The sequence below is a fragment of the Vigna radiata genome, chromosome 7, assembly GCF_000741045.1.
Source record: "Vigna radiata var. radiata cultivar VC1973A chromosome 7, Vradiata_ver6, whole genome shotgun sequence".
NCBI lineage: Eukaryota > Viridiplantae > Streptophyta > Magnoliopsida > Fabales > Fabaceae > Vigna > Vigna radiata.
This window is the reverse complement of record NC_028357.1, coordinates 45,665,911-45,679,978: the sequence shown is the minus strand read 5'-3', so window position 1 is coordinate 45,679,978 and position 14,068 is coordinate 45,665,911. Positions and strand designations below refer to the sequence as shown.

Here is a 14,068-nt window from a genome sequence, read left to right as displayed (position 1 = left end):
ATTAAATTTTTATTAAATTTTAAATCTCGAAATGAAATTTAGAAAATTTATATAAAAATTGTATAGATTTTAAAATCTATTAAAAAGATGTAGGATGACTTTAATAAAAGAGAGAAAAAATTAGAAGGGTGTAGGTTGACTTTAATAAGAAAGAGAAAAAGTTAGAGGAGTGCAGAATCACTTTATGAAGAAAGAGAAAATATTAAAATAATATTAATTAAGGTTAAAATGGTAATTTTTGGAGATACAAGATGAAAGCTTGGAGGTGCAGGATGAAACACCCATATTACATCTGGTTTATAAGGGAGTTGCTCCCTCCACCTGGTCCTGCACCTCCCTACTATTTTAATTTATTTCAAAAATATTCTACACTTTCCCACTTTTTTCTTTTATTTCAAAAATACCCTACACCTCCCCACTATCCTTAATAATCTTTTTCTTTCTATACTAATGGAGCACATGATTCAAATTTGAACTTGTGAGGGTGTTGCTCCTTCCACCTCTCCATTATTTTCATTTATTTCAAAAATATTCTACATATCTCCACTATTTTTTTATACCAAAAATACCATACACCTCCTCACTATCCTCAACAATCTTTTCCTTTCTCTCTCTACATTAATGGAGCATTTACATGGTTCAGATTTAAATCTGTGATATATTACAAAATATAAAATTGAGAGGAAATTTCAATATTAGTACTTCTACCATTTTCATTTTATAAAATTAAAAGTTAGATGCAAATACAAAATAATAAACATAATAATATTAATAATAAACAATGATATATTATTATTATTATTATTATTATTATATACTAACTTTATAATGACAAAAGAACTAAATAAATTTTAAATCTTTAACAAATAACTTTTTTTTAATATTTTGAGTATTTAATAATATTTTTATATTATTTATCTGATAAATTAAACATTTTATTCAAGTTATTTTAGTCAAACATGTTTGTGAATTAAAACATAATATAATGTTAAAAATTATAAATATTATATATAAAAAAACACACACATATATAAACATTTTTCTAGAAATTTAGAACAAAATTTTACCATTTATTAAGTAATTTGACAAGAAAAAAATATATTCAACCGGAAAAATAAGATTGAATCAAACTTATTTAAGAAAATATATCACAAGTTCAAATTTGAGTTATGTAAATGCTCCATTAATGAGCCATGTAAATGGTCCATTAATGTAGAGAGGGAAAGAGAAAGATTGTTAATGATAGTGAGGAGGTGTAGAGTATTTTTGGAATAAAAGAAAATAGTGGGAAGATGTAAAATATTTTTTAAATAAATTAAAATAATGGAGAGGTGTAGGACCCACTTGGGGAGGTGGAGGGAGCAACACCCGGTTTATAATTGCAGAGTCTCAATCTTTGGGAGTTGTTCCCTCCACCTCCCCGTTTCCACCCTCCACCTCCCAAACTTTCTTCATTTTTTATTTTATTACAAAACTAACCTCTTTCTTTCCCCTTTTTACCCTTTTTATTTTTTATTTTATTTTAATGTTATTTAGCAGAACTCCCTTTTTCTTCTCCTTCTTTCTCACTTTTACTCTCTCCTCTCCTCACAGTTACACCCCCAACGCCCTTTAAGCTTTGAAATACAGGCAGGTAGGTGCAACATTTATAAAGGGATAATGAATAGAAAGAGAAGACCTAAAATACAAACAACAATCTTGATGGTCTTGCCTTCCTTTCGTGTCACACCCCTCCAAAACGCAGTGATTTTCTTTTTCTGTTTATTTTCCGTTTTATTTTTAGGAGAACATTCCTTCAAGGGCTAACAAAAACCAAGCCAGTATGACCATATACATCAAACCCACGACAGGGAGGGTTAGAATATAGAGAGCCAGTGACATAGCCATGAAGATGGCAATTATTCATTCAATTTCTGGTTTGGTGTATTTGACGTGTACCGCCATAAAATCCCACCAATCAAATTGTTCACTGCATGAGAAGCCATGGGAACCGCCTAGAAGATAAAATTGTAGCATATCCATACGCAAGACTAACAAAAGTTGCCCTAAAACACAGACAACAAAAGTTTAGAGAATCCCTTTTACCTTAAACGGATGTTGACATCTGTCGACAGATGCTCACATCCGTTTAAGGTTTTACACATTATTTTAAGGTTTAATTTAGGGTTAATTAATTTTTGTGCACCTTTACTCCTTTGTACCTTCAAGCACCATTGAGAACTTTAACTACCATCGAGATTTTAGCACGAGTGGAATAATTCCTTCTACCACTACCTGCAATCTCTCACTCATCAAACTTTCACACCACAATGAAAGAAAAAGAGAAAGAAGAATTCAAAAGAAGAAGAGCATAATGAAACAAAAATGATGAAAGGACCAAGGAAAACATTAAAGAAGAAGAAGAAGAGATTGTGTGCGTTGAGATGATTGAATGTTCCTGTAAAATTTTAACTTTAAAAATAAACTTTTACTAAAAGGATAAAACAGGAATAAAAAAATAGAAATAAAGGGTACGGTGGAGGGAGCAAATGGGGAAGTGTAGGGAATAACCCCTCAATCTTTTTGGAATTTGATATAAATTAAATTAGGTTTAATAGTTTTTTTTAGTTTTTTATTATGATAAATTTTTCAATTTTATATCAATTTAGTCTTATTATTCTTAGTTGTTATTTTTTTTGTTAAGTATGAGATATCTTTTAAATTAACTCAGGGATAATTTATATTTTTAAAAGATATTAAATATATAAATAATAATTTATTATAATGTATAACATTGTACAATATACATGTTTTTGAAATATACTATAAAAAATTACAATGATTTAAAATATCAACACACATACTATCAAGTTATGTTATGATCTTATTAAAAAAACATAATTCAAATATTTTAATCAAGTAACAATTATAATAGTGGATGAGTTACAATATGCTTTTATTGTTGACTAATGATAAGAAAAAAAATGTAATTTTCTCCTTTGTCATATTTTGCTATATCTTTTGATAAACAAAAATAAAATTCTAAAACAAAAATCTACTATTGATTTCCTTTAATTTCAAGCCTTTCCAAATGTTACGTTTTGAAAATAAATTAATGCTTGCTCCTCAATTTGACTTTTTAAACTTTTTTCAAGCATCAACGATAAACTTTAGAATTCATTAGGATATTTTTAAGAGATATAAATTTGAATATTAATAAATCATGAACAGACTATTAAAATACCATGACATCCTCTCGAATTTAAAAAATTAAGTAATTATAGTTTTTTTTTATATAAACTTTATTATACTCAGTAATTTTTCAATTCATACTTTTACTTTCAAAATATTACATAATATTCACATATATTCATTATTTTCATAAAGAGATATAATGAAAAGTATTAACAATTAAGCGGCTAAGAAATCTATTTAATAATAAAAAGATAATATCAATGAAAAATTTACAGAAAAGTAGAAGCAACTGGTAAGTTAGAGACCATATTCTCTACAAATAGTGTTTAGAGGAAAAAAAGAGAGATGAATATCTTTATTAATTATTTTGTAAAAGAATTATGTTTTAATTTATACATAGGCTACTTTTAGATTACGAATTTATCTTTTATTTTTTATAGATATATTTATGTTGAAAGTTGTCAAAAAAAAAAACTGCTCTTGTGATATTATTTTTAATTATTACTTTATAGTTGAGGGTGTGTTCACTTTATATTGATTGGGAAGAGACTGAATAGAAGAATTGGAAAAGATTTAAGACTAAATTAATTGATATTTTTAGGGATTTTAAATTGAGTGAGAGTGAATTTGATATAAATTTTGTGAAAATTAATATAGATTTTTATCGTGAATAATAAAAAATTGTTTAATTAATAAAATTAAAGATTATAAATATATTTTTAGTTATAAAAGTAATATAAGATAATAATGATTAATGTTATATATAATTGTAAAAGTGTTTATAAAAAAAATTATTTTTTAAAATGTAGAAAAAATAGAAATTTAACAAATTGAAATAATAATAATTATAAAAATAATAAAAATAATTATCATAATTATTATTAATATTATTATTATATTTATTATTAATCTTACTATTATTATTATTTTTTATTATTATTATTATTATTACTATCATTAAATCATTATTATTATTATTATTATTATTATTATTATTATTATACGATAAAAGTATGAAAATTATCAAATGTATAAAAGGGTAAAGATGAGATTTACTCATCAATTCTTCTGGCAATGTTGTGATAATTAAAAAAAAAAAAGAGACAATCCCACAATTATCTCCATTTCATTTCTTGAAGATTTTTGAAAGTGAACATAATTTTTTTTTAATCATCTTCCCTGTTTCGTATGAACATTAGTTTCTGTTCAAACCCTGAATGTTTGTTAAAGAGGAAAACTTACATGTAGTAGTATGATATTTGTAGGTATTATTCTTTAATTATATTTGTAGGTATTATTACAATGTAGTAGGAAAACTTACATTGCAAACTTACATTTGCAGTATAAAAATGAAAAAAAATATATTAGATATGAATATCTACGGTAACTTTGGTAAGGAAGGTATAGTCCTCTTCTTCAGTATTGTTGAGCGAGTGTTCTGTTGTGCTGAAAGTATTTCCAAAATCCAAAATCCAAAATCAAGTGTTTGGGTTGGAAGAACCCTAGTCTCTACACACAAACGGCATTCACTCACTTCCTCTGATGATGCTCCGAAGGATCGTGCAGTTTCAGTTTCGATGCACAATGAATTCAAATTCAAATTCAATCAAGCTTTATTTCGAGGTCTAATTCTTCAATCATGTGGAATTCCTTTTGGAGATCAAGGGATCGTTTCTCCCTGGACCAACTTAGGTACTACTCCATGTTGACTCATTTCATTTCGTTCAATTCATTGATAATTGATTACTGTTTTTTCTTGGTTTTCACTGTTAAGGTTCTTAACCGATCAATTAACGAAGGTAGAAATTATTAGTGAGGTTAATAAGGTAAGAATGTGATTAGCTCGTCTCTGCTGTCAACTTTCCTTGATATGTTCTTCATGGTTTTCCCAATCTTCTTAATTGTGCTATGTTTGGAAGGGTTTTGTAATTGAGGCACTGAGATCAATTGCGGAGTTGATAACATATGGTGACCAACATGACCCCAGTTTTTTTGAGTGAGGCTCTTCGGTGCTCATGCTCTCTATTGGAATAATTTTTGTTTTGCTGGAAGTTTATTGTGTCCTAGCTTGTGACAGATTCTTCATGGAAAAGCAAGTCATGGGTGAATTTATACGTGTTCTGAAACTTACCAGAACTGTGAGCGTTCCACTTCAGTTGCTTCAAACAGTGAGCATTATGGTCCAGAACCTAAAAAGTGAACATGCTATATGTTAGTTGAAAATCAAATTGAATTTAGACTTTCGTTAGTTTCTTAATGAGGTGCACAAATGTTGCGGGTTAACTAACTTCTTTGGGTGTTTTTTTGGCAGACTATATGTTCAGTAATGAATATATAAATTACCTGATAACTTATCCGTTTGACTTTCGAAATGAAGAGCTGCTGTCGTACTACATATCCTTTTTAAGGTTCCTTCTGACCTCTAAGTTATTTTATTTATTGAACTGGTGATTGGTGGTTGATGATTGCACTCATAGAATCTGTTTTGTGGTGGCAATATATATTTGCTTTTGTTCACTTCCCATCTCCTTTCTATAATATTTCTTATCAGTTTTCTGTTACATCTCTTTTGGTTATTGAAGGGCAATAAGTGGAAAATTGAACAAGAATACAGTTTCACTGCTTGTGAAGACTCATGGTGTAAGTTTGATGTTTTCTTTCTTATTCTAATGTTTTTGAATTATAGGCCTTAAGGTAGTTTTAAAAGGTTGTCTGTAAAACCATTGGTTAGTGGGCCTGATGTTCTTGATATTGGGATTGCAAATATAGTAGTGGGGTTTTCTAGGTGTTTGCTCTCAAATGTTGATTTTATAAGGTGGATAAATAATACTGTTTTTGTACTTTGAACATAAATTCATTAAAATTTCTTGATTAGGAGAAAGATAAGAAGGAAGAGAGGCATAGATACAGTAAAAATCTGTTTTGTATTCCAAGTGGATGACTTGGACAGGGAAGCCTGTCGGAGAGTTGTTCATCTCTATTGATCAAATCTTGTGAGATCATTAATGTTTTTCTCATATTCATACTTTGATCTTTTGTGTGTAGTTATTCTTTTAACTTTTAAGTATAGCTTTTGTTGTTCTTTTGGCAGTGGAGGATGTTATTCTGCTTTTAGTTTTGGGCTATCCAAATGTGTTCATTGTATCTTCTATGTGTTTAGGACGAAGTAGTTTCATTTCCACTTTATGTAGAGGCCATACGCTTTGCTTTTCATGAGGAGAGCATGGTTCGCACTGCAGTACGGGCTATAACTCTTAATGTTTACCATGGTGAGATTTTATTATTTTACATAAGCCATCTTCTTTAATTTTTTTTGTCCCTATCATTTCCTCCAGGAAAACATGAACTCAATTTTGTACGCTGGCAAAAGTTATAATTTTCTAATAAACAATTTTCAGTTGGAGATGACTCTGTCAATAGATATATAACCAGCACTCCTCACAAAGATTACTTCTCAAACCTGGTTTCATTCTTTAGGAAGCAGAGCTTGGATTTTAATAAACTGCTTTCTGATACACAGCTGTAAGCAATTTATTTTCTCTTTTGTTTGAACTATACATTAATATTTCCTTGCACCCTGAAAATGCAATTGTGGTTCTTGAATCTGAGACAGAAATCCGGGCCCAGATTCAATGTCGGCAATTATTGCTGCTACAGATGAAATTGAGGATAACCTGTACTACTTCAGTGATGTTGTCTCTGCTGGAATTCCTGATGTTGGGAGACTCATTACTGATGGCATTATGATGATTTTGATATTCCCATTACTTCTTCCTTCCCTAGGGGTCATGCCCAATAATGTATGAAACTTCACTTTATGGCCTTGTCAGTTTTTTTTTTAATCTACTTTTGTCTTTGTTTCAAGGGTCTTAAAAAGTTCTGGAGAGATTTTGATTCTTATTGTGAAACATATCTTTATCATTGTTTGATATACATTATTGTAGGACATGCAAGATGCCGCTGTCCCTTCTCTATACTTACTTTGTTGCATCCTGAGGATTGTCAAAATCAAAGATTTGGCAAACACTATTGCTGGTGCTCTTTTTTATCCCTCAGAGGCCTTTACAAAGAGTTCTCAGGGTAATTTCAATTGCTTCATATCTGATCATGATTTCACATCTGAATGCCAAGGGTTAGATAGTGATAGTCTCACCAAGTGGGATACAAGACACACAATGTTTAATATTCCATATTCTCTTAGTTCTTCAGGTTTTCATTCAGATGGTGTTCTAGTGCAAAATGATTGTACCAGTTCAAATTTGTCTTTAAGGTAAAAGCCCCTTTGTTACATAACTTGTGTTTTTTCTTTCTATATGTAATAAGTTAGATATATTAGTTTCTTTTTGTATTTCTATCAGTCATCAGAATTGGAAACATTAATCAATATGCCATGCCAGCTTAAACTACCCTGACTAAAAGTTATTCAAGTGAAATATGTAATACTGTTTGCTATCCAAAAAAGAAAAGAAAATGACAGTCCTTGGCTCCCTGTGTACATCCTTCCGATGCTATCTCAGAATTGAAAATGTTTCAATAAAATATTTGGTAGTATTGGAGTAAAATTATGTTTTATCATTTTATTATTGAAAACCAAAAGCCGAAGTATCAGAATGTTATGATGTTGCTCTGATAGCATTTTAGAATAAAGAGAAACTGTATTATATTTTAGAATCAAAAGCCACAGTTCAAGAGAGTGAAGTCAGCTCTGTATAGCTGATCTGGAGAGACTAGCAGAAGGTAACTGTCTAAGAAGAATACCTGTAAGTTAGTTACAGAGTATAGCTGTCAATAACTTAACTAAAAAGGAAAGTTATATTTACAATAGTAGTAAAACTATGCTCAAATAGGTAGTAACTTGGTTTTTATGTAGGCTTGAATTGATATTTTTGATGTCTTATAATAGTGTTTTTGCGTTTGTTCTACTTTAACTTGAGAGTTAAACTTTGTTTGCAGGAAGTCTTTTGCATGTTTTTCCTAATGACTTTTATGATTGATGTAGGGAGGTTCTGCTTGCTTACGTAACAAAAGGAAGTGATGTCCTAGTTTTGGGTTCTTTGAGTGTGCTTGCTACTCTGCTGCAAACTAAAGGTTGTCTCCTTGAATTTTTGTGTGTCCTACTGTTGCACTGTTTTCTGTTTACGTAGTATTTATTGTTCTGTAGAACTTGATGAATCAATGCTAGATGGGCTTGGAATTCTTCCACAACGAAAGCAACATAAAAAATTGTTATTGGTAAGCTGTATTCTTCCATTTTTGATCCTTTTCATTTTATGAATATTTGGTGGTGTGCTTTTGTACATAGTTTTGGAGGCGGGTTCTTGTGAAACCATTTGTTTCAACTACAACACCAACTTGATATTTATACAATGAATATAATAAATAGACCATTTTCTAATTACAACAATATTTTCTTTATACATCGAACCTAGAAATTTACACTAAATGCACACAAAACAGTATACATTTCAAGCACTTTCCTTCAAGTTGGATCATACACAAGTCACATGTTCTAGGCTTTTTATAGAGATAACTTATTATAGGAGAACAACCGTGAAGCTCATCAATTCAGTTCTGGTGAATTGGCTTTGCATATTTTGTGCAGCAAGCTTTAGTTGGAGAGGGTTCAGGCGAAGAACAACTTTTTCCATCCAAAAGTAATAGGGATGGCATTGGTAATAATATCAATGTCTATCATAAAAAGATCAAGGTTTGCACTTCCATCTCTTCAGCAGCAATTGTTGATTTATTTAACATTAACAACCGGTATCTATTTAGATTTTGGAATCTATGTTGCTTGAAGGTTGACTTTCTTAAGTTTATCATGTTTCACAGGAGCAGTATGGAGTATCTTTTCTGCCTTCTGATGTGGGAATAAGTCCTCGTATACATAGATTTCAAGTAAATGTTTTTATATAGTCGAGTCTTGTTGATATGCTATTTTTTTGTTATAAAAATTGTGTTATGAATATGTGTTCAATAGATCAAAACCAAAGGAGTTTATGAAACATTTTTATACTTTTTCGAAATTATTCTCTAAGAGTTTAATGTGAAAAACTTTTAGCCTATCATGTAAAACTGGAGTTACCAGGCTTTTTATTGTTTATTCAGGATAAGTGATTATTGTATATACGTTAGTGTGCAAATACATGCATACATTTATGTTTTTTGTGAAGTAATTTAGTTTGATAATTTTCATCGAACTAAATTTACTATGTATTAAGAATTATCAGTGGTAGAGTCTTAGCACAATGAAAATATTGTCTTATGACGTCAAGGTCCTGAATTCAAATCCTGGAAATAGTCTCTCCTTGGTGGAGTAAGGTTCTGTGTGTCTAAGGATCTAACCTTCCCGCACTACAGTAGGTGGTAGCCTCTTGTACTGGATTTCCCTTTTATGTTAGTGTGAATTTCAGAAGACTTCATACCAAATGTATGCGTTTGCCGTTAAAACTATTTCTTGTTTGGGCCTTAAAGGATGAAACGTTATTGGCATCATTTCCATTTTCTTCTTAGTAATATTTAAAAATCCATGTTTTGGTACTGCAAGCATTGTCCAATACTACTATTCGCTAAATGCTTATTTGCAGTTTGTTATGCTTGGTTTATTAATTATGAATCCTCTGTTTTTTCAGGTGATTGATGCACTAGTGAACCTCAGTTGTCGCACTAATATATCTGCAGAGATACTATGGGATGGTGGTTGGCTTTTGCGTCAGTTGCTTCCTTACAGTGTGTCAGAATTCAACAGCCATCACCTTGATTTACTGAAAGTAAGAACAGATGAGGCTTTTCTAGCAACACCCTTGAGAACTTAATACATTCTCTTGTGGTCATGTACTGTTTACCAATCGAAGTGCACATGTTTGAAATGATTTTATTAATGGCAACCAGAGAAGGCAGCTCTTCTCTAAAATACTATTGTCAGTTCTCAAAATTAGTGCTTATCCCCTCCCCCAAACTCCTCACTCTTCTTGTACCCTTCTCTCATTATGCCCTCTATAACCATGGCATGTCACCAAATTTCAGTTACAGAAAATTCCAAAACTATTCTCACCTCCTTCTAGAGTATATTTTCCATTTAGATGCCTCGGTACAGTCCAGGTCCAATAGTCATTCCTAATTTGAACCATTTACATCATTCAGTCAATGGTTTTTAATTTATCAGCATCAATTTAGTAGACATTTTAATAAAGCTGAGTAATTGGAGATAAGATATCAGTACAAATATTTGCAGAAATAATAAATGTGTTGTTTGAAAGATTGTACTTTTTGATAAATCATGCCTTGTTCATGAATAGTCGCATTAGTAGGCTATGATTGTTGAAGTTAATGAATAGAATAGGTACCGAGAATGCAAAAAGAGATGATATAGTAGAAACAATCGTAATGGAAAATGAAAATGGATGTCTGTCCTACTAGTATCATCTGCACTATTTTCATCTCCTAATGCAATTATATCAATATTCTTTTCTATACAGGTTTCATACAAGAGTTATGCTTCTGCTCTTGTAGAGGAGGTTAGAGGTATTTGGTCCGACTTACTTATTTCTGTTCTCTGTGATGAATGGAGAAAGTGCAAAAGAGGTGAATTTTTCTACCACGTTGTTCTGCTTTTGATTGTGTGATAGTTGTACTTATGTTCTTGAACAATATTTTTCCAATCTGTAGCAATGGAGTCATCATCTCCTCGGAAAGAACCAAATTGCATACTTTTGCTACCATGGAAGATTTCTTCAGGAGGTAAGCTTGTATCTGTTTCTATTTTTTCTTACTGAGGGAAGAGAAGCCCTTTGAATGATCCCTCTGATTCTTGTCACTGCAGGTCATATTCCAGAGGGGTCATCTTTTGCTTCTGGTAAAAGAATGCATGAGTTGGTGAAGGTCTGTACCTCTTTTTCTATGCTCCCTCCCCCGACAGACTTTTTTTTTTTTTTTTTTTTTTTTTTTTTTTTTTTTTTTTATATGTGCAGTGCGGCATAAAAATGTGAATTGGAGTTCTCAATTTTGTCTCTTCCTGGGTTGTGTATTAATGTACCTTTATATGATGAAGAGCTTTTTGTTGTCATTTTTCCATTTAGGTATTTGTACTACTGCACCAGCTTCAAATATTCACTCTTGGCAAAACTTTAACAGAACAACCACTGATTTACCCTCCTGGTGATCTCCCTGCAAATTGCCGTGCCCAAGGTTCTGGGCTTGATGTGTCAGGCCCGAAGGCAGGAACTGAAGTCAGCCTTGGTCAATGATCTTAACTGAAGTTTCTTCTACTCTCTACAATGGTTTTACTTAATTTGAGATTTATTCTTTGCTTTAGGATGAACAGAAGAATAAAAAGGAAGAAGATAATAAGGAGGTAAAAGGGGAGGGTAGAAAGAAAAGAATGAGGAGAAAAATATCTCAGTTGTAATCTCAGCTGCAAAGAATTTTCTGAAAACCCAATCCAAACACATTGCCAAACTTAATAGTCTAATCAATCAAATAGTAACAAGTACCAACTCTATATCAATTAATGAAAAGACAAGTTACAACAAAGAGAGAAAGCTGGTGTAGGCAGTCACGAGGGACTTGGAGAGATTGGTGTGCAGTGTTTGGTGTTTCATGCTTAGTCTCTGATTTTCTCTTTTTCTTTTCTTTGTTTAGTTTTTGAGGATACCTTATCCTGTTGTTTTATATCTCCTTTTCTTTCTTAATAAATTCTATTGTACCAAGTTAAACTAACATTGTCTTACTGGCTTGTTTTGAAGTGTCTAAAATTGACATTGGCCATGTGTGAAAGTATTTTCTCTCTTCTGTACTTCTGAATATGGGCATATCTGTAGGCTGTAGTGGTACGGTGCATATAAGAACTGATTGTGTTACAAAGTATTAGGTTGAAGGGATAATTTTGAGACTAAAGTGGAAAAATATATTGCAAGCCTTCATGTCATGATCACATATTAAAAGGGTTACTTAAACCACATATTTATTGATTTCTGGCTATAAACCTGACAGCAGGCAGCTAATATGTAAATTCCACCTATTTGAAGTTTGAAGAAAATGCTGGTCTCTTCTAAATAATAATTATCACTAATTACAGTTTTCTTTAGTGTTCCTTTTTTTTTTTACTTGGTGGTTCTTTTTGATTGTATATGTATTTGGTGGTTTTCATCTGTTACATGTTATTCCATGGAGCTACATCAGGCTATTATCTTTAGTCTGCAATCAATTAACTTGTTAAACTTCTCTTATTCATTTACCATTTGCAGGCAATGCCCTTCCTTGTAGGATAGCTTTCGAGAGGGGAAAAGAGCTTCATGTTTACTTTCTAGCAATATCTTTAGGAATTTCTGGATGGCTTGTTGTTGCAGAAGAATTGCCACTGAAGAAGTCTCATGGAGTGGTTCGGGCTGTTGCCCCTTTGGCTGGGTGCAATGTATGTATACTTTTGTTCCTTTGAATCTTAGTCTTGAGTTAATTTCATTTGGTTTAAAACATTTCTTTTAAGTCTGACAATTATGAAGCAAAGTCATTTCAAAAAAATAGAATAATTTTTTTTTTGGATAATTATTTTCAGCTTGGTATAAATGATTCTCAAATGATTGATGAATTACTGTTTTTAACTTCATTACCTATATATATTATAGACTGATGTTTTAAACTTGAAATATTGTGTCAAAGTTCTTTTTGTTTTCTTCGTTTTCTCAATACAAAGCCAAATCAGGAATGTATTCTGAAAATTTATTATTATTTTTACCCTGATTATATAATAACCTTATCAAAGTTGTCCTCTTTTTGTATAGCCTAGGATTGAGGACAATCATGCGATGTGGTTACACTTGCGGATTCGGGCTTCTTCTTTACCCTTTATAGATCCTGTCCACTTCAAAGACTTTCGGAAAAAGAAAACAAGAGCTTCGGTAGATGGCAGATGGACATTGGCGTTCAAAGACGAGGAGACTTGCAAATCTGCTTTTCTCATGACTGTTGAGGAAATCAATTTTCTGAGTAATGAGGTTCATAGAAGACTAAAGCCTTTGCTCAACCTTGAAACTTCAATAGATTTACCAGGTTCGACTTTTTGTTCTCCGAAGGATTCTTTTAGAACACATCCAAATTAATTTTGCCGCCCTTTTTGTTTGAGTCCAAAGAAATGTATCTTTGTATCTTTTAGATTAGTTATTGCTTCTGTCATTCTTTTGTATATTGTGACAAATGTAATTACGTGGGAACCTCGTATAGAAAGATATTCCTACTTGGTAATTTCTTGTCTGGAGATGAAAGTCTTTTTTTTTTCTTCGCCAATTATTCCGTCTTGATTTGTGCAGTGATTTAAAACTGATTATTGGAATATTTCATTGCTGTTATTCTTTTCTTTGGTCGTGTTTGTTTTTTGCTTTATTTTAAAGTATTTTAAAAAGTTTAGTCCCATATCGCTTGGTTTAATGCACTTATATCATACTAATGTGATGTGTCTGAAAAGAGTTTAAACAAGCACCAATTTGTTGTAGGCTCATGCATGAGATAAGGTTATACTTCTTTTTTTATTACATGCCTGATTCCTTTTGTAAGTCTTAATTTATTTATTAAAAAATAAATAACTAAATAACTTTATTATATGTACTTTAATTATTTTCTCAAATAGTATTATTATTTTAATTACTTTTATCTCTGCTATCTTATTGTATATTTACTATTTTAGTTTTAATTGGTTATGCATTTGAATAGTCAAAGCCAAAAGCTTCAAAAAAATTAATGTATTTTACTTATTATTTCTTAAATTTTATAAATTACTCCATTATAAGTGTTCTTGAAAAAAATTTAATTGTATCATAATCGATATTTTTTCATTTAGAAGAAGTTGTGCATAAAAGTTAGATAAGTTACAGAATATAAGAGAAATTGTAGGTTAAACTTT

At 31.0% G+C, this 14,068-nt stretch overlaps 1 protein-coding gene across 7 annotated transcripts; it reads left to right on the top strand.

The window, feature by feature from the left end:
- The first annotated feature begins 4,548 nt into the window (after positions 1-4,548).
- On the top strand, positions 4,549-13,517 carry LOC106768871. Of its 7 annotated transcripts, none has more exons than XM_022783925.1 (22): positions 4,554-4,866; positions 4,949-5,000; positions 5,094-5,170; positions 5,252-5,370; positions 5,486-5,582; positions 5,757-5,814; positions 6,335-6,443; positions 6,573-6,696; positions 6,788-6,974; positions 7,119-7,254; positions 7,384-7,444; positions 8,174-8,262; positions 8,336-8,406; positions 8,777-8,881; positions 9,007-9,072; positions 9,807-9,944; positions 10,653-10,758; positions 10,843-10,914; positions 10,997-11,055; positions 11,253-11,412; positions 12,420-12,586; positions 12,954-13,517. In XM_022783925.1, the coding sequence occupies exons 1-22, from the start codon at positions 4,814-4,816 to the stop codon at positions 13,269-13,271; spliced, it is 2,424 nt and encodes an 807-aa protein (XP_022639646.1). In that variant the 5' UTR covers positions 4,554-4,813; the 3' UTR covers positions 13,272-13,517. The 7 variants fall into 7 exon arrangements, with proteins under 7 accessions (XP_014509727.1, XP_014509723.1, XP_022639646.1 ...); XM_014654239.2 differs by having other exon boundaries at positions 5,252-5,385; positions 8,357-8,406; XM_014654238.2 differs by having other exon boundaries at positions 5,252-5,385.
- Positions 13,518-14,068: the final 551 nt, after the last annotated feature.

What these genes read in the sequence shown, in the direction of transcription:
- LOC106768871 (XM_014654237.2), top strand. Translation starts at nt 4,814, where the DNA reads ATGTGGAATTCCTTTTGGAGATCAAGGGATCGTTTCTCCCTGGACCAA. An exon ending in AACTCTTAATGTTTACCATG is followed by an intron (nt 6,444 to 6,572) that starts GTGAGATTTTAT and finishes AACAATTTTCAG; the next exon opens with TTGGAGATGACTCTGTCAAT. An exon ending in AACATAAAAAATTGTTATTG is followed by an intron (nt 8,407 to 8,776) that starts GTAAGCTGTATT and finishes TATTTTGTGCAG; the next exon opens with CAAGCTTTAGTTGGAGAGGG.